Source organism: Eublepharis macularius, chromosome 2 (assembly GCF_028583425.1).
Source record: "Eublepharis macularius isolate TG4126 chromosome 2, MPM_Emac_v1.0, whole genome shotgun sequence".
Lineage (NCBI taxonomy): Eukaryota > Metazoa > Chordata > Lepidosauria > Squamata > Eublepharidae > Eublepharis > Eublepharis macularius.
The window spans coordinates 197,812,773-197,834,094 of record NC_072791.1 but is presented as its reverse complement, the minus strand read 5'-3'; the positions used below and the strand labels follow the sequence as shown (position 1 = coordinate 197,834,094).

At 38.6% G+C, this 21,322-nt stretch overlaps 1 protein-coding gene across 1 annotated transcript; it reads right to left on the bottom strand.

The window, feature by feature from the left end:
- Window positions 1-2,840: 2,840 nt before the first annotated feature.
- BBS5 (Bardet-Biedl syndrome 5) lies at window positions 2,841-20,984 on the bottom strand. The gene is made up of 12 exons (XM_054970811.1): window positions 20,894-20,984; window positions 18,938-19,020; window positions 17,212-17,277; window positions 13,313-13,362; window positions 12,561-12,688; window positions 10,168-10,303; window positions 7,512-7,607; window positions 6,418-6,480; window positions 5,574-5,708; window positions 5,392-5,475; window positions 3,898-3,921; window positions 2,841-3,782 (listed from the first exon to the last, which is right to left on the bottom strand). The coding sequence occupies exons 1-12, from the start codon at window positions 20,953-20,955 to the stop codon at window positions 3,681-3,683; spliced, it is 1,029 nt and encodes a 342-aa protein (XP_054826786.1). The 5' UTR covers window positions 20,956-20,984; the 3' UTR covers window positions 2,841-3,680.
- Window positions 20,985-21,322: the final 338 nt, after the last annotated feature.

Here is a 21,322-nt window from a genome sequence, read left to right as displayed (position 1 = left end):
TAAAGAAACTTAGCATATATTTAGGAAAGTAAATGGGCTCGTCTCAAGGTACACTCAAAAGATCAGATGCTAAAACAACAGCTGGATGGAGAGGTCATCTGACATTTTCCCATTTATAGAAATCATGCACAAGGTCTTATCTCACTTGAAAATACAGCAGCTGCTTCTTTCAAACAATAAATGACATTTAATTTTGCACACCACACCCTGTTTTAAAGGGCTCGCTGGATAAAAAAGATTTACACTGTGACTCTCATTTCTCCCCCTTTGTAAACAGTTTTCATAAAAAAAACCATTTTGCAACTTTTTAATGAATTAGAGTATTTAGAATACATTGTATTGATTTTGCTTGAGCAAAGGTTAGCAACTGTGGGTTGAATCCTACCAGTTATTCTGCCAGCAAAAGCAGGGGGATGAAGACCCTTTTGACCACTGCAAAGGTTATGGCAGGGATTGAGGAACATACATGACCAAAAGTTATATAGGATGAGGGGTGCAGGGAAGAAGGAAACTGAAAAAGCTAGCAAGATACAACCCAGTATGTTAAAGTCACAAAAATCTGAATGCAGTTTTCTATACCGTGTTCCATCAATGTATCCTCAAATTGGCCAAATCTATGAGTAAATGAAATCTGAAGACTTAAGTCATGAATAGGCAAGACAGACCTTTCTACAAACTGGAGAAAAGCTCAGGGATTGGCAGAAAACGATGAAAGCCTAAAAAAAAAGGCATCACCCAAATAATAGCAGTGCCTGTAGCTTTAAAAAACAAAAATGCCCTCTAAAATCATTGCTAGGCAACCACAACAGTATTTGCCAGTTGAAGCCTAAGTTTCTGTCAGTAAAAGGCAGGTGGAGAGGGCAGGGTCCTTTCCCAGTCTGTTTCAGCTTTTGAGGGAGGACTCATCGGGACCAGGCTCACCAGCAACCACTGGGTAACTAGATACCATATGAGACTAACATAGGCCCAGTTGCTCACAATTTAAAAGCAGACAAAAGACAGTGTAGTGTAGTGGTTAAAGTGTTAGACTAGAATTTGGGAGATCTAGGTTCCAATCATTGCCATGGAATTTTCTTGGGTTATATTGAGTCAGTCACATACTCTCAGCCTAACTTACCTCGCAGGATGGTTGTGAAGATAAAAAGGAAGAGAATGACTAGAGAACGAAAGGAAAAAACAGGCTTTGTGATACCATACAAAAAGGACAATTTATTTCAACAGCTCAGATAAAAGAAAAATGTATGACACTGAAATACCCTGGTTACAATACCACCAAATTCACCATATGGTGTCTAGAATGGGCTTAATAACAGTAATTGATAAAGAACTAACACCTTATGAAAACCTATTAAAAATAAAATTAATAGACTTAAAAGGCTAATCTCAATAATATATGAACAACTAAACAATGAAAACTGGTCAAAGATCATACCACAAAAAGAATGGCAAAAGGACTGCAAAATAACAATAACCTACAAACAATGGGCAACAACTTGGACTTCAAGCAAATATATTTTTCTAAATCACTAAACATCAGGTTACAAGCATTCAAATTATCCACCAGATGGTACCCTACACCACTGAATCTATATTACTATACAACAGGCAATGACTTGAGATACTGGAAAGGATGTGGATTGACGGGCACTTTCTTACATTGTTGGTGGACTTGTGTAAAAATTCAAGCTTGCGGGGGCGGGGGGGGGGGAGACTTGGAAATTAGAGTCTAGAATCGGTAACACTATTCCACAAACCTGAAGTGATATTGTTAAATTTCTGGAATAACAACACAATGCCAACTATTAAAAAAGAATTGCACTACTGTTGATAGCAGCTAAATTCCTGATAGTATAAAAGGGCCTACCATCACACAGTGGAAGAACAAAATCTGGGACATGACGGCTATGGACAAAATATCAAACGACAACCCAACTTTCCAATCCAGCTTTTTAGAAAAGTGGTTCCCATATTTAGACTACATTTCAAACTACAAATCATCAGAGACTGCCTTACCAAAGAAGTATATGGACTTTGTATCCTACTAACTTCCTTACAACACTTATAATTTGGTTTATCCTGTTGACTGTTTATCCGGTTTTATTATGTTGTTTGTTAAGAAGTTAAAGTTTGAAATAAAAAGTTACCCCCAAAAAAGGAAGAGAATGACATAAGTTGCTTTGGGTCCATAATGTGGAGAAAAGTGGGGGATAAATGAAATAAATAACATATATAGCTGAAGATGGTAGGACAGCTAAAAGGTAGGTTGGTGGATAGGTGGGAAGGAGACAAGGAAGCAGGAAAAGGTGAGGGTAAGGAGGCTGCCAGGAAGAGGGAAAGAGGAAATAGTGTGGGAAAAGGGATACAGGGGAAACTATGGTGCTCCTCACAAGTCCTTGCAGATTCCACACGGTTCAACTGGACCTGGCCTGAAGGCCAACACTGCACAACTTAACTAGACTTTCCCAAGGGCATGGGCTTTCAGGGAAGGGAAAGAGAAAGTAGTGAGGAAGAGAAAAATGAGATGCCCCCTCCACAAGTCCTGTCAGGTCCCCACTTGTTACAGCATATTTATGTGAGGTAGGTCTATTTACTCAACCTGATTACATGAATGCTTTCCACCTCTACCATTTATTTTTGAAAATTAAAAGCCTCACATCCAAAACATGCAAGCATTTATAGTTGGGTGAATCTTCAACACAAGGAAATTCCAGAATTGAGAAGGGAACCAAACAGTGTGATTTGATTCACAAACAATAAATTCAAGTGGGATTTCCCAAGCAATTCTACAATCAGAAATGCCAACTCAGAAATGCTTTAAAATCAATTACATTTATTTCCAGGTTAATATATTACATGTTTTGTGAATGCATTGAGACACTGTAAAAGAAGATAGCAATAACCAAAATGCAACATATACTTTAGTTACTATCTACTTCAGGGGATACAAGATGGTAGGTATGTCATTACTGGCAAAGAAGAATCAGCAAATATGGTCAAAACAGCTTTAAGTTTAACCTAATTGGTAAACATAGCAGGAAAATAAATAGCATGAACAGATAAAAAGGTGGTTAACAACAACATCCAAAAGCTGTCGACCTAACAGATTTCATTAAAGCAAAATGAGCATGGAGGTTGACATCTTCTGCCAGCATGCTTCCAAGATGATGTCTTGTACCTCACTGGAATGAGCTAAGAATAAGATTTAGTGATTAGTGATGCAATTCTAAGCACAGTTACTCCAGTTTAAGCTCACTGATTCCAACAGGCTTAGACTAGAGTAAAGCTGCTTAGGATTGCTCTATAAATCAGTTGGATGATACTTTCCAAGATATTCTTTGTACCACAGTGACAGTGATTGTTTAGAACTACAGATTCTCACATTTTATTTTCTTAAATATTTTTATTTACAGTAATTAACAGAACAACTCACATGTCCTAATTAAGCAACTAATTTAAAATGTAAGAACACATAAGCACTATATACAAATACATAAACAATACACTGCATAAATATATATTATAAATATATCTTCTCATAATGTAACAACTATACACTGTACATAATTTCTTTTCATATATTATATATATTAATAATCTCTGTAAAGCAGTTAGCAGTAGAAACGTCATGAAAAGTTCTGAGGTATGACTTTTACAGACTATACATATTGTTAAGATTATTGTCAACCCATTACTCCCCAGAGTCCTTGCAGAGTGAATCCTTCTTTCAGTTTCTCTATTGCAAGTCCTAGCTCTTCAGAAAAAACTGGTTCACGATCATGTTGCTTTTTTCCAAGAAATGAGGAAAGCAGAGGGAAGATATAGTTAAAAATAACTTTAAAATAGTGGATTATGGACTTACATAGCATTAAACTTCATTTAATATAAAAACATACCTACCTTGTTACCATCAGCAAAATAAGCCTACAACATAAAAGTAACAAAATGTTACAAACCTTAAAAAGAAACTGACTCAGTGCTGTTTACAATAGGTCATTTCAATCTGATACTCAACAATAAAGATGTCAATATTGTTAACAATCCTTGATTTTAAAAAAAGTTTAGGACTGACTATTAGAAGGACAGAAAAAGCACAGAATATATTAGGATGATGTCTCAGGTGAAAGTGAAGCAAATATGACAAGCTTCAAATGAGGAATATCTACACATTTTTTTCTTAATAAAATTAGGGAGCCCAAAGATGCTTAGCAAACTCAGATTGCACCAAAGTTAGTTAAAAACAGATTTAACTGTATTTTGTCACCTAAAAATTAATTGTGACTGTTGTTATTAGTATAACCAGTGCTTTGCATTAAACATCTTTTTTGGACATACTATTTATACTTGAAAAATTAAAAGCATTTAACTTGTTTATGACAAATATATTTTTTGTGAATGCTTTTGACATTTCATGCTTGTGGACTATTGGCTGGATCTAAAATACCATCAGTAGAGCTCTGTCGGAAAAAAATGGAATATTCTCCCTCCCCGCTCCCGATAAGCTCCCTGAAATGCTATTTCTATGTGACAGGTGAGCATCAACGTGTTGGAAGGAATGGGAAATCTCTAGTAAGTGGGGGAATCAAGAACTGCCACTCTTCTGCACTCGAAGACAGGTTTTAGATCCAACCCCATAAGAATGCTACTATCTAAAATTACTGCTAGCTCAAATGAAAGCCTTCTAATCAAACTACAAGGAAGTAGTCTTCCATTGCAATAGTGAGACCAAGTGGGCGTGATGTGCTTCCAGAGACTGAGCTTAAAGCAGTCGAAATACAAGGAAGTTTAATAAGTGAATAAAAAGAACTGGGTGAGCAAGGGTACAGTTTCCTTTCCCTACATTCTGTTGTTATCCTTAATGATATTTAAATAGGACTGGCTGAAATTTCTTAAGGTTGCAGTAGTTTAAAGTTCAGTATTATTGTAGTTCTCATGGTGGGACTTCCCTCCGTTGTTCCTTGCCATGCAGACAAGATGAAGTCTGTATGTACAAGTTTAGTCCTTCATGGCTTTTTCCCATTCAAGGAGAAGAACGAGATGGAAGCATTTCTCTGGGTTCAGAAAATTCATAATCTTGCCTTGGGACAGCTCCCCCCATCATTCAGCCCTTCCTGCTTCAAGAGGAAGATAAACCATGTGGCTTGTAGCAGTCTCTGCTTCATAGCACTTCTCTGCTTCCACCAGAGTCATTAACAAAGGCAAGCACTAACATACTCAGTGCTTGGAGGATCGATGGCTCAACACCCTCTCCCTTTCCTGCCAGTCATAAGATTTGCAGCTGTGTTCCAACTCACAGACTGTGGTCACAATGACTGAAACATTGGGATGAGTTCTATGGTGGAGGGCATTGTATCCACAGGATACAAGGATTCTTATTTTTCTACAGATACTTACCACAAAGGCATCTGTCTGCTCATCTGACTCTATCTCTACATCATCCTGTACCTGTTCCACTGTCAGGTCTTCTAGCCGTTGAGGCTGAAAATGAACAAATGAAAGCAAATGTTAAACAACTATATTCCTTAGTTTTATTACAGCAGTCGGTTTAATTCTCAAAACATATTAAACTGAAATACCTTTTCTTCCATGTCATAATCTACTCCAAATATAGGATTAACAGAATAGACTTTATGCAGTGAATTTATTTCCTTTGCTGCGTCCTGCAGTTTTTCAGCTGGGTCAATCTTAAATCCAAGGACATACCCTCCAGTCTATAAAATAATAATATGTTAAAATTACACATATTAAAAACAGTATAATTATCCAAATACAGTAAAGCAGTGTTGGCTTTTGTATACATTTCACAAGCCCTAAAATGCTATGCATTAGCCACTGGGACCCATAACATTCTCAAATATATAATCTGTTAAGATACACCCAAGCAGTTTAGTAATATAGAAAATTAGTGGGTTTTGCTGCAGGGAGATGTTTTATGATTTTTCATTATATGCTGGTTAAATGCTTCGCATTTTAATGATTAATAAAAATGATAAACTGTTGTTTAAAACTGTTTACATAATAATTCTGTCTCAGAAAAAATGAGCAATGATACTTTCTAAGCTGTATTTCTCAAGCAGTTTATTCTGGAACAGCTGTACTCAGAGCACTACTCAGCAGCAAACAGTTTCAAGTCTAAACTTTCACTGGGAAGGCACTCAAAAATAGTGGGTGACCAAAGTGACATGCTGGTGTTTCATTCAGAGACCCGACTAGTCATCTGGTGTTCATTTATCATGATCATTATTCAGGACGATCTTAGCTCAGCTGTCCATCAGGCTATCATATCCTAATCAAGGCATCAACTTCCTTGGGGCTAAATGTCATGTAGTACAGGTGCTTCATTCAAGAAACATCGTATTGGAGTTCTAAACAGAGTTTAAAAAGCTGAAGGGAATTAAAGATGCTACTAGGGTTTCTTACCGCCTGAGAGCTTTCAATGACAAGTGCCAAGCCAAATTTTGAGTCTCTGATTTTTACTGAGCGCTGGTTCCAAAGTGAAAACAAGGAGGGAACATTTTTTGTTAGAAAGTGCAATTCAAACATGATTCTTAACAGAACTAATTGCAATATGAATTATAGTTATCTCTGGGAGTTATCATAATCATTGTAGTTGTAAAGTATCATTTTTAGAAGAGAAGCACAACACAAAACCCAGAAAAAACATATAGAAAGAGTATGATTTGTGGACTATAATGAAAAGTAGAAAAGTCATATGCCTATGATCAAAAACAACTGTAGTGCAGCATTTTAAGTTTCATGGAAATCAAACAAACCAACTGTGCTTTTAAAGAAAGCCGGTCTGGTGAAAAGTATGAGGTAAGTTCAAGCATAAGCTTAGCTATGGACTTACTGGGTGCACATAATAAACCTGACTTTCGCCACCCTTAATTTGCTTTGCTGGGCTCTTGCAAAGATGTGAAGCCTAAATATGCTTAGACTGATGATACAAAAGTATTTTTGTTTAGCATATTCTGACTGCTGATTTGGGGGAAGGAATATCCTTCAAATTCGCCAGAAGCCTACAACCCAAGCTGGCGGAAAATCACCAGTTCTCCAGTTTCATCATAATGCAGTATGGACTGCATAGCAGTGTAATATTTACTGAGTTATCTGAAGCAGGTCTACTCAGAATCCTACTCCGGTCTATTTAGCGCAGCTTATTCCCAGGAAATGTTCTTAGTGCTACATTGTAAATAATGTATTTCATAGGAAATTCAGAAAAAGACATACACTGAAGACAATCAAAAGCATTTTATCCTGATGACTGAACCAAGGCCACTAGAATAACTAAGGTCCAGATTTGTTCTCCCATTCCCCACCACACCCCAGCTTAAAGACCCTACATTTCAACCACCAGAGGAGGTATACACACTGCTCATGTTAATACTGTCAAGTTTAGATTAAAATGTATAAATGCCACACAGTATTTATATGGAGATAATGCATAACTTAAAAAGTAATTCATAACATTAATTTTTATAGTCAAATATTTATCATAATGTTACAGTACTTACAATCTGTAGGTATGGTATGCTGACATTAAAGCTATCGTTCATATTAGCGTGCCAAACTATTCTCACATTTGTAATGAAAAAAGTACCCAGATTTCCCTGGAAGCAAGAGAAGTAAAAACATATTTGGACTAGTCGTTACACAGGCCTTGTCCATTTACATTTTATTTAGTAGAATTTACATTTAAGTAACCATTTAAATATAAATCGACTCATTGGGCAAATCATGATATTACTTAGGAAGCTCTAGTGCTCCTATACAGTCCTAAAAATATTTATTATTTATTTATACCCCTCCTTGCCATAAATATGCTCAAGGCTGCTAAGAAACCAAAATGTTATAAACAAATGATCAACACAACCAAAAACTGACTCCTCCTCCTATTGATGGAAACTGGTAGCTCAAATTTCTATACAAGCAAATGGAGGCTGATGTTCCGAGTGGCCATCTCTACAGTCACACATACAGGTTCTGCGATGGGAGCAAATCAAGACAATTCTAGAACTCTAAGCTAAATATTGGTGTTCAAATACCCTTCCCATTGGAGGATATCATTCTTCTGAGCCTCCTCTGTGGGGAGAGGCAAGTGCCTTCCCACTAAGTTCCTTCAGACTTCCAAAGAGAAAGCAGAGAAAGGCCAGCAGCAAAAAAGGTGGTACGACTGCACAAATGACCATTTGAACAGTATCAGGGTAAATAACCTGCTTCATGATATCTATGAAGATCGCATATGGGAAATTCACAGGCTGCCTTATCTGGGGTAGGCACAGGCATCTCCTCAACAGAAAATGGTACAAAGGAATGCTTGGCAAAGACAAGCATTTTGTCATACTTAGTAGTACACCACAAAAGTAAAGGCTGTGGCCCCTGGGGCTCCTCTTTCTTGGAAGGGGAAACCCTTCCAGGAATGCTGAATAAGTTGCTCTCAGTCATGTGAAATGCATCCAAGGAGGGTGAAGATGCAATTGCTTTGTAAGTTGATAGCAAAGATGGCCAAACTTATCCACTTTATTTATTTATGTTATTTATAGTCTGCCTTTCTCACTGGGACTCCAGGCACATTACACAGAGTAAGTCAATACAATCTACAGAAGAGGACATCCAGTAAACAGTGCAACTGTGTTTGTATTGCTGACATTTGGAATTAACCAGAAATCTGAAAACAGGACTGAAGCAAAGCTTAAGTATTAACACAATGCATTTAACATTGGAAGGAAGCAGTTTGTTGCAGCTACATTAACTTCTCTAGCAGTAATGTCAGATCCAGTATGGGGCACAATGTCCTCAAGATCTCCAAACAAGGGTTATCTCTGTATTTCAGTGTATGGTTTTATTTCTTCACTCTTAGCCAATTAACCACAACAGCTAGGCAGTGATTTAGGTCCTCTACCACATCACCAGAAGCTATGGATAAGGATATACAGACAACCAACCCCCAAACTACGAATGCTTTGTCTTACAGGCTTTACATGAAGATTGACAAGCGTGGGGGATAGGTCTGTGCCCCACCGGATAGGTCCCACATTGATAACTGTTCTTCAGCGGCAACCCTTTGAGCCTGATCCATGAAAAATTATTTGAACCAGTTTAATGTACATCCTGATACTTCTGCCTCCAAGCATCGCAATAAGATGGCATGGTTCAATGTATCAAAGGATGCATGCAGATAAATCCAAAAGGAGCAACAAAGAGATAACTAAAAAGAGAAGACAATTAGGTAGGAAGGTACTCATTCCTCTCCTCAGAGCAAGCAAAAATGGATGGGATCCTCCTAAGAGAAGGGGATGTGTGCACCAATTTTTGGCTAAGCCTTCTAGAATTTTCTGAAGTTGTTCTAGCCTGGTGCAGAACCCGTATGTGGGATTTCCGAGACCACAAAGAAGAATCTGAAATAAACTTCTCTGCTACTAGTGATGGTAAAACTATTAAAACTGAAAATCTTAAGTGTTAAATATACTGTATTTGAATATTATCAAGATACAGACTTCTGTAACGTATTAACATTATTTGGTGGTGAAAAACCAACTCAAAAAAGTTCAATTTCTCATTAATACAATGCTTTGTAAAAAGAGTAAAATTACCTCTCACTGGGTCTCACAAAAGTGCAGTTACATGTTATCTTGATAGTATCCACATTAATTGCAACTGTCCTACTGTCGGACTCGTGTACAAACTGTTGCTGGTTCCTTGAAGTGCCTGTAAACGCTTTGCAGAATCTACAGGGGTCGATTCGCTTCATGGAACAAGCAATAGGACAATAAAATTTGCACCTGACACTGCAAGTCATAGCAACTGACACAAAGCTGTTATGCTGTCTAAATCTTTTCAAAAGGCCACACTCCAGAGACACAACCTTCCACTCTCCTTCTCTGGATCACCTGCCAGTATTTTTGAGGTTCAAAATATGATTGAAAAGCCCTGCACCATTCACAATCTAAGACACACACATTTCTCTGCATTAGAGTGTAACTTTGCACATATTAGTAACAGTATACAGGGTCTTAAAAACATTCAGTTGAACTTTACAATACTTCATGTATTTTGAAGTAATAAATTTAGTGTGGAGATTCTAGAGTCCTTTGATCAGTGTGGTTGGGGACAAAATAAAGCACATTCTTAATACCATTTTAAGTATGTACCTTTTGTATTACACAATACCTGATCACTAGATAAATTCCAGACACCATTTATTTTGTCATATACTTCTTCCTTTGGTAACAATCTTAACCGCTTGTTTTGAATTAATGCACATCTCAGTTTAAGATCACGATACATTTTTGATGTTTCATATGCTCTAGAAAATAAGATATATATACACATTGTTTAAATAAATCATAACAAATATGAAAACTGTTAAAACTAACTTATACTTTTTCTCTTTTGATTTTGCTGTACTGAAAAATAATTCGAGCAAAAGTCATAGCTTTGAGAAAGAGAAAGGTAAAAGACAAATTTTACATTTTTGAAAAAACTAAAATTTGCTGTACTTTGCAGTGTTTTAATCACTATTCTATGAAATGTCTGTGTTTAAAGTCAGAGAGATACATTTACGTTATACAGTCAACTACTATATTTCAAAGACCTATGGGAAATTCTATGTTCCAACTAAAAATTTCAATGGATGAAAAGCCATTTCATAACATTGTGGAACAGAAATTAGGTATTATTCCCTAGGAATCAGGGAGTCTAAAAGTACAAAAATGATAGTTATACACAATTTTCCCAGTTCAACATTTTCCCATTGCAATTAATTGTTCAAGCTCAGTGAACAGTCTCCAATGGGATCCTCTCTCTGCACAAGAAACAACCACACATCCACTATCTTCCAGGTATGGAAAATTACATAGGATCTTGATGTATACTGGTGACAAACGAATCCTGTATGATGTAGCACAGCAGCTCCACTTCCAGAAATGGACACAAAGCTGAGCATGCAGAAATGGGAATAACAGTGAAGCAGTACACAAAAGGATTAATATATATCTACTTTCTACGGTATGTTTAGTGCCTTTTGATATATGTGTATCTCTGGATCTGATCTATAGTTTAATTCATGAAGATATAAATGCTGCCTTTTTACATTAGAAATCACACATAAGGCAACTGCCATTTCCACTCACCCACAAAACCTGAAGCTGACTGTATCAAAATTAACTTCATAGAATGAACATTCTCTTATAAAACAGATAAATTTTCCTGACTCTTATTAGAGTTGTTCAGTAGACTGCATGATTTGCATATATAAAGCATCAGGCTCAGTCATATTTAGCTGGGACAGCCTATATTTTCTAGTGTCTCCCTATTCGTAAATCACTGTCCTTACTGCCTCCCTTCTGGGGGGTGCCATATTAAAGTTCTGTTTGCTTGACTACTAGAGTTGTCATTCTTCAGAGTTCACTCTATCCCTCGCGTCTTTAACAGATACATTTCCAAACGAACTAAGCCTGCCATTTCACATACTCCAGATGCAGAGGTATATTTTGAACTGTTGATATGCAGCAGACAATCATGCCTTCTGGGATATCTTTACCCCAGCGCACCTCTTAGCTTTTAAATGCAGCAGGCAGATTGTAACTGGGAAGTTCCTGTGCAGTGATCCTTGAGACGAGAATAGGGATGTTGGTATCTCTCATGTATTTCTATTTTCATTTGTGAAATGTTGCAAGCGTACGGTATTTACATTAAAATAATCTTAACAAGAGAGTAAGGAAACCGATACTCTGAAGAGATGAACTGTTAAACTTACTCATGCAAGGGTGGGGGCCTGGGTCTTTGCAACCGACTTAGTGTTAAGACACCTCTTTGTAATTGTATTAATCCCCACAATTCTTACCATATTTTTGAGTGGGGTGCTGGGCTGTGCCTGGAATGATTACATTGTATTCCACCACTGAGCAGAGTCTAGTCAGCTAAGTTGGAATATTCTTTCGATGGAAGGGCCTGCTGCAGCACAGGCTCTTCCCACTGCACTATTCCCACTATTAACACTGGGTCTAAAATAGTTAGAGGAATCACACTGGGAACCAAAACCAAATTGTGACAAGCAACACCTCATGCCAAATTTAGAACAGTTCACAGTTCTTTATATTTGAGACAAGCAATTAATTACATTTACACATGAAATAGATCCGAAGGAGTTAGCCGTGTTGGTCTGTAGTTGCAAAATAGTAAAGAGTCCAGTAGCACCTTTAAGACTAACCAACTTTATTGCAGCATAAGCTTTCGAGAACCATAGCTCTCTTCGTCAGATGCATTTGACGAAGAGAGCTGTGGTTCTCAAAAGCTTATGTTACAATAAAGTTGGTTAGTCTTAAAGGTGCTACTGGACTCTACTATTTTACACATGAAATAAACAATCATATTTTTAAAAAACTTTTACGCTTATTCAGTGCTAGTTGTGTTTCATGAAAATGACAAATTATTTCAAATTCAAGCCTTAATATGCCATTTTTAAAATTCTGATAGTTTAAACACAAGATGCAACCAAACCAATTTGATTAGAGTTGGGTTTTTTTGCAAGCATCTCCCGATTCCAAACTTAACTTAAGTACCTGTGCACAGCAATAACTGAGGTAAAAAGTCTGGGACTCCCAGGAACAACATTTGTAAATATGAATTCAAAACGTGTACTGCCACATTTGGTTAATATATAAAGTGCTTCTGTCTGGCCTCTTAATTTCTGTAAAGGAAAAATATGACTTAGTATTTTGGTACTGTAATTTCCAAAAGAAACAGATAAATATTTATGTCTTATCACTAATTTAATTTTTTCTGATATAACAATTCTACACTCACCTGTATGTAACTGAACTGTCAACAGGGTCAGATATATTAGTGCATTATTAAAGTTCTAAGTATATTTGCACATTACAAACACCTATTTGCTTTTAAAGGGCTCATAGTTTCAGTATGACTCTGTCACTCAGACAGGAGTGAATTCTGACATAACTTGGGCTATGATCCTACTCGTAACTTACCGAGAGGAGCCAGTTAAATCTATGACTTTCTTAAAAGTAAAAGATCCAGAGGTGTTAGCCATGTTAGTCTGTAGTTGCAAAATAGTAAAAAGTCCAGTAGCACCTTTAAGAATAACCAACTAAATTGAGGTATAAGCTTTTGAGAACCACAGCTCTCTTCATCAGATGCTGTGGTTCTTGAAAGCTTATGCCTCAATAAAGTTGGTTAGTCTTAAAGGTGCTACAGGACTTTTTACTATTTTAAAAGTAAAAGTTTAGAAAGTCATCTAAGAGCACATTATATGTTACTTTTATATTAGTTTCTTTATATTGTTTCTAAGACTTACTGAGTTTGCAGTTCTTGTTGTTATATTCACGAAGCAATTGTAACCAACAGCTAATTGGGAGGGAAAAAATCATATTGGTAAATATGAAATAAGAACACCATAGTCAGAATACTGTTCTGCTTAGTTCCCAGACTGCATCTTATTCATTCCGAAGTATTACAAAATTTTGCTTGTCCAAAATATAGCTGATATAATGTTTACCAAATATTAAAAAAATATTTTAAAAAAATCAGGAATATTTCTTAAAAACTAGAATTTTCTGTGATGCTCAGAAAAATTTAGAGCTATTTTAGAGTATTCTACTAATTATATAATAAAGATATTGTTTAAGAAAGAATTATGTTAAAATATATTATTCCTACACACCTCTTTAGATAGCAATTTTAGTACTTTCTGTAGACTGTCCAAGAACAACTTTAAAATATAGAAAAATCAGTACAGTATGTTTACAGTATGTTTCTATTGGTTGCAATGCCCCCAAAGCGTCTTTGAAACCACAGCAAAACTATCTTCTTTCCAATTTACCATGCATACACCCATCTACACTTACACACTTTCAGACTAAGAGAACTGACAGCTAGGAACCTTCACATGTTGTTCCCACACCTGCAACTACATTGGCAGTATTGTGAATTGTCCCATGTAAAGAAGAACAGAATGACAAGATGGTTGTTGTGGGTTTTCCGGGCTGTATTGCCGTGGTCTTGGCATTGTAGTTCCTGACGTTTCGCCAGCAGCTGTGGCTGGCATCTTCAGAGGTGTAGCACCAAAAGACAGAGATCTCTCAGTGTCACAGTGTGGAAAAGATGTAGGTCATTTGTATCTACTCAGGAGGGGTGGGGTTGAGCTGAGTCATCCTGTAAGAGTTTCCCAGGGTGTGGAATGCTAATGGCGGGAGGCTTCACTGTATCCTGAGGAGGTTCTTTTGCATATGGATTGGTACTTGATGTGCTAATCTTCTCTGCAGGGCTATTGTCGGGGATAGAATGTTTTGTTAGCCTGGTGTTTTTCAGAATTGGAAACCATGCTCTGTTCATTCTTAAGGTTTCTTCTTTCCTGTTGAAGTTTTGCTTATGCTTGTGAATTTCAATGGCTTCCCTGTGCAGTCTGACAAAGTAGTTGGAAGTGTTGTCCAGTATTTTGGTGTCCTGGAATAAGATACTGTGCCCTGTTTGCGTTAGGCTATGTTCAGCCACTGCTGATTTTTCAGGTTGTCCAAGTCTGCAGTGTCTTTCATGTTCTTTTATTCTTGTCTGGATGCTACGCTTTGTGGTCCCGATGTAAACTTGTCCACAGCTGCAGGGTATACGGTATACTCCTGCAGAGGTGAGGGGGTCTCTACTGTCTTTTGCTGATCGTAGCATCTGTTGTATTTTTCGGGTGGGTCTGAATACTGCTTGAAGGTTATGCTTTTTCATAAGCTTTCCCATCTGATCAGTAATTCCTTTGATATATGGCAAAAACCAACCACACATCCAGACAGAAGCAGAAGTTTAACAAACTACAGGAAAAAAGACAGACAAGCCCAATGCTCGACAATGCACGCATTGTCATCAATCTGACAGACCGTCAACTCTCACCAGAAGAAACCTCCATCTTGGCAAAGGGAGGAAACTTTGCAGTCACCCCCACCAGAATTCCTGTGGAAGACATCACTGCAAATGTAGAAGCTGCCATTCGGCATCTACCTGAAGAGGAAGCTAAGGAAATAAGAGGAGAGACAGCCAGGATTCTACGAAAGGCAAAGCTTCCCACCAGCAATATAACACGCAAGGAGAGAAATGCCATCAAGACCCTCAATGCAGATCCAGACATCATCATTCTACCAGCTGATAAAGGCAATGCTACAGTGATCATGAAAACAGAGGAATACAAAAAGAAGATTAAGGAACTCCTGGACCCCTCCACCTACAAAAAACTAAAACGAGATCCCACTTGCAAAATCACCAGGCTAACAAATGCGCTGATCAAGAATTCCTCACTACATCCCGACACGCACAGAAAACTATGCAAGACTGAAGTACAGCCACCTAGACTATATGGACTCCCCCAAATACATAAGGATTCAGTCCCGCTCCGACCCATTGTGAGTGCCATTGGTTCACCGACATATGAATTAGCTAGACATCTGGCAGATCTCCTGCAGGACCACATCGGGAAAACCTTGTCTTACATCAAAGATTCAGCAGATTTCATCAACAAAATCAGTTCTCTGAAACTCAATCCACAAGACATACTTGTCAGTTTTGATGTTGTATCCCTGTTTACCAAGGTTCCAGTAAAAGACACTATTGCACGTATTAATCAGATTTTCCCAGAGGATGTAACAGCCTTATTCCACCATTGTCTGACAACCAGTTACTTCCAATGGGACAACGAATTCTATGAACAGATGGATGGGGTGGCCATGGGGAGCCCACTCAGCCCAGTTATAGCAAACTTCTACATGGAACATTTTGAAAAAACAGCTCTAGAATCAGCACCCCACAAACCTAGTGTATGGTTCCGGTTTGTGGATGATACATTTATCATTTGGAGCCATGGGGAGGAAGAATTGATGGGGTTTTTGAATCATCTCAACAACATCCACCTGAACATACAATTCACAATGGAGAAAGAAATCGAGGGAAAACTCCCATTCCTGGATACCTTGGTCATCCGCAAAGCAAACTTTCAGTTAGGTCACAAGGTCTACAGGAAACCAACTCACACTGATCGGTACTTACACAAAAACTTCAATCACCACCCCCGACAGAAAAGAGGCATAATGAAAACATTAGTGGATCCTGCAAGACAGATATGTGAGCCGCACTTTCTCAATGAGGAAATTAATCATCTAAACCACGCACTTCAGGCAAATGGCTACTCCAGAAATGAAATCCAAAGAGCAATCAAACCCAGGATGAATCAAACAACCAAGGAAAAACAGTCTCCTACAGGAAAAGTGTTTTTGCCATATATCAAAGGAATTACTGATCAGATGGGAAAGCTTATAAAAAAGCATAACCTTCAAGCAGTATTCAGACCCACCCGAAAAATACAACAGATGCTACGATCAGCAAAAGACAGTAGAGACCCCCTCACCTCTGCAGGAGTATACCGTATACCCTGCAGCTGTGGACAAGTTTACATCGGGACCACAAAGCGTAGCATCCAGACAAGAATAAAAGAACATGAAAGACACTGCAGACTTGGACAACCTGAAAAATCAGCAGTGGCTGAACATAGCCTAACGCAAACAGGGCACAGTATCTTATTCCAGGACACCAAAATACTGGACAACACTTCCAACTACTTTGTCAGACTGCACAGGGAAGCTATTGAAATTCACAAGCATAAGCAAAACTTCAACAGGAAAGAAGAAACCTTAAGAATGAACAGAGCATGGTTTCCAGTTCTGAAAAACACCAGGCTAACAAAACATTCTATCCCTGACAATAGCCCTGCAGAGAAGATTAGCACATCAAGTACCAATCCATATGCAAAAGAACCTCCTCAGGATACAGTGAAGCCTCCCGCCATTAGCATTCCACACCCTGGGAAACTCTTACAGGATGACTCAGCTCAACCCCACCCCTCCTGAGTAGATACAAATGACCTACATCTTTTCCACACTGTGACACTGAGAGATCTGTCTTTTGGTGCTACACCTCTGAAGATGCCAGCCACAGCTGCTGGCGAAACGTCAGGAACTACAATGCCAAGAGCTCACCCAGAACTAGGACCTGTCCTAACACTAAAATTGCAACTGCACCAACTTTTTATCCCGCTGCATCACAGACTACACAATCCAGCAAACCTGTTGCACAATACAGATTGGTTACTTATCTTTATGCCTCCAATATATACTATCACAGGAAGCAATGTAGAATATGCATTAACAGAGAAAGAATACTTACAGAGGTTGACCCTAGGCAGTGCGATTGAGTGCCAAATAATCCGTAAATTTGTTACCAAGAGTCTGCCTAGAAATAAAAAAGCAACCAAACATGTACCAAATAATTTATAACCAGATAATCATAATACTGGGAGTCAGAAGAGATTTGAAGGCTTTCTAGTCCAGTCCCACTGTGTCAGGCAAGATCCTCTTTATTCAGCACCCCTAAGCCATAGAGTAGCGCCTCCTACATTTGCATTAATTCTTACAATAATACTTCACAAGGATAATATAACAGAAGAAAGCGACTATAAAGCAAACTGTAGTCTACAATATGCACCTGTGGCAAAGAAAAGATTAAGCAAGTGGACTCCTATAAGTGAAGGCAAAGTATCTCACCCAACATGCTTTTTAGAGTGAGACAGAGAGCTCATTTGAAGGAAGTAAATCTAACGTATTTGACTCTAAAAGTTAGCACATTACTATGATTTTGTCATATAAATTGTGATGATACCTTCTGTGATGCTTCACAAGCCATTAGAGGGCATTCTAAATCAAGCCAAGTAAGCAACCTAATAAGAATGGACTAATAGACTTAACTGTGATGATAATGATGGAATGGTCTGATAGTGCAGATATAATTCTTTTTAAATTGTGAGCTATATGTTATTTTTGAAAAAGTTTTTTTTTTTAAATCTGAATTTGATGCATAGACAGCCCAATCCTGAGGGCTTCTGTGGTGGCCAACTACCGATGTAACAGCAGCATCACTGGTCGATTCCCTATGTTTTTACCACAGAGGGGAAAAACATGCACTCCTTCGTGAGGGTCAGACCACATAGCAAAGCAAGACTGGGAATACTTACCAGGACGATTCAAGGGTTGCCTATTTGCTGGAGGGCTCAATTCAAGGTAATTTTAACCTTTAAAATCCTTCACTGCTTGAGATCCACATACCAGTAGGGCCATATTTCTACGTGTGCCCACTCACCATCTTAGGTGACAACAGAAGGTTCCATCAATTTGGGCAGTGAAAACATGGGCCTTTTTTGTAGAAGCTCTAGTTTTATGCAATTCCCTCCCTAAACAAGTGAGGAAAGCTACTTGAGAAATGTACAATGCACTATAAAGGCCCTATTCAGTTGTAATTAATATACACTTTTACTTGGGAAGTATCTAAATTTAAAATGCTTTAAATCAATTATTAGCTTTTACTTAAATCCACCCATCTGTACTTAAATCCAGTGATCTGACATTGCTGCTCAAATGAAATGGTTCTAACTGTAATGGAATTGTTTCAAATTTCAGCAATTCTAGTCCTATCACACTGCTTATTAGATGTATCATTATACTGAATGTGTTGATTTACATTGTGTATTCTGCATTGATTTACATTGTGTATTCTCAGTGAGGAAGGCAGAATATAAATAACAAATAAATAAAATGTGGGTATTATTTGCAGTAGCAGACCACACACCTAAGCTATATTTTACCCTATGAAAGGCATTGCAGTGATGGCTGTTGTTTGTAGACCCTGGCTTTAGGACTCACAATTATTATAAACATTAAGTAACACTGTCAACTATAACACAAATTGCATTCCTATAGGCATAAAGCAGGGTATCTATTCTCTGCTGTTCAAATGTGCTATTTGACACACGGATATTTTGATGATCCTGAAGTGGGAAAAAGAGACAGAGCCTAGTTTAACATGTCTCTATAATATGGAAGTCCATACTTCAGGTTACCTTTGTCTCCATTGTTTCCTTTGGTATCTTCAATGGAATCCAAACAGTCAATGAGAATTTCTCCTGCCCTCATTTTCATTTGTCTAAAATAATATTATAATTTTTAGATATTTTATTACCAGTTGCCTGCTTTAATACAATTAAAATCTAAATTGAACATTGTGAGACAAAAATGCTCACTATGCATAAAAATGGCACTCTTTAATGTCTTTGAAAGGCTGTCTTTTTCCTTGTAAATATAAATCGAATGCAGCACACCTCCATCAGCAGTTTGTTCTATTGCAATGGTTTTTCTACATCCAGGATTTAATTTAAAGTCCCAGCAAACAGCTTGGAACGCACTGAATTGCTAGCACATAACAGCAAGTCATGTAACATCTCAGTTATGATTACCTCAGTATTAAGGCCAGGATCAATAGGCAGCAGTTCAACAGAGGCAGCAGGAGGAAACAAGTCAAGGGCCACAGCCATGGAAGAATCCTCTCCATCCCCCTTGCTCTCTATACATATGTACTATCAGCAGGCCCTTCCAAACAGCAGCAAAAAATGTCAGCTCTAAAAGGACTGCTAAGTCAGCAGGTGGGGCTCATGAAGGTTGCCAGCTCCAGGTTGGGAAATTCTTGGAGATTTGGGGGGTGGAGCCTGGGGAAGCAGAGTTTGGTGAGGAGAGGGACGTTAGCAGGATATAATGCCATACAGCTCCCCCTCCAAAGCAGCCTTTTTCTCCAAGGGAACTAATCTCTACGGCATAGAAATCCATTACAATTCTGGGAGATCTTCGGCTACCACCTGGAGGCTGCCAATCCTTGTTCCAACCAAAGGGCTGAAAGCTGCTTTCCTAGGAATGAGTGCTCAGTGTTGGTAACATTGCTGTAAACAATTTACTTCTATTCTGAAAGAGAGTTTTTAAATTAATCTTTCCAGGAAATTAAACAGCTGTGAAAGTAAATACATCCTCAAGGTGAGAATTTCTTTCAGGTTAGTGGTTTACTACACACAGGGCTCAAGTCACATCAACACAAAGCACATTCCACACGTGTGGCTAACTCCGGATTTTTTCTGTCATTTGATGTGCCTGCTTTATTCAGTAAGAACCCTGTTAAAAAGTTAGCACGTATAAAGATATACAGGGTATTTTAGGTTGTTAATTTGATCTCACCCTTCGAAAGCAAGGAAGAACAATTTCAGTAGGTACCTCTTGATAATGCCTTTGGCAATATGGGCGATAAAATTCACAAGGATATTTAAATAGGCATTAAATGGCCTGTTAAAATACAGCAAAATACAATTTCGGAATACAGAGCCAAAAGCAGAGAGATTAACAGTGCAATCCTACAGATAACTACTTCAGTTTAACAGTGCGAGCCTATGCAAAGTTACTCCAGTCTAAATTCAGGGAAGCTTATACTGCAGTCACTCTGTATAGGATTGCACTGTAAAACTATTCATTTCAACGGGCTTAGACTGAGTACGATTGTACTGTAATTAGAGGATGCTCCTGGCAAAGCACACAACTCGACCTTTATAATAAAAAAATTACGCTTTACAGCTGTAAATTTTATATATTTTCGTTACTGTTTTCCCCTGTGAGCAGCCTTGAGCATCTTCAACGAATCGCAGCATTTAAAAATTACCAGACAAACAACGGGTTGAGTGTTTTTAGGGTTTTTTTAAATAAGAAATTAGCAACACCCTGGCCAACTAAAACTCGGCGGTGGGAGAAAACGCGGCTTGAAAGCGTTTCTCTTTCTCACTCTCTCAAATCACGGAGTTGATCTCCGAGAGTTCTACGTGGCGACTCTGACGGTCCCCCGAGGGGTATTGGAAAGAAAAAGAAACCGGCGGCGGACGGAGCGTAGGGCCCGTTCCTCTACCGGAGCGCGGGAACAGCTCGAACGCCGGGTAAACGGCTCTCAACGGACGCCCCGCGCCACTTCTATCGCGAGAACCACTCACTGCGAGGAGATGTCGAAGCGGACATCCCTGTCCTCCCACAGCGAGTCTGCAGTAGAGGCCATGACGACCTGCTCGGCGTCCGCAGGTCTCCTCCTTGGCAACCCTTCCGACGTGTGCCGACGAGGGACAATTTTTTTCCATGCGCTTGCACCCTCCACGCGCATGCGCCAGGGGAGGTGAACGTTGTTTCCACGGCGCTCCCCCCCCGCCCCCGCTCGCGCCCGCGCCCGCGATATCCAAACGTATTCAGAAGAAGCATAGTTGCTTTTTTCTTTCATCCCGCCCTTCCTCCAAGATATTCAGGTCACGGTAAACCAACCATGCAGTGAGTTTCGTGGCAGAGGCAGGATTTGGACCCAGATCGTAGCCTGTCTTTCTAACCACTACATCACACTACCTATCAAGAAAATATGCCTAAGAATGTAGACC

Bases quoted from the DNA above. Each gene is read 5' to 3' on its own strand.
- BBS5 (XM_054970811.1), bottom strand. From the start codon at position 20,955: ATGGCCTCTACTGCAGACTCGCTGTGGGAGGACAGGGATGTCCGCTTC. The intron at 10,304-12,560 runs GTACTTAAGTTA...CTTATTTTCTAG, and splicing joins TCAGTTATTGCTGTGCACAG to AGCATATGAAACATCAAAAA. The intron at 6,481-7,511 runs GTAAGTACTGTA...CTTTGGAACCAG, and splicing joins GCATACCATACCTACAGATT to CGCTCAGTAAAAATCAGAGA.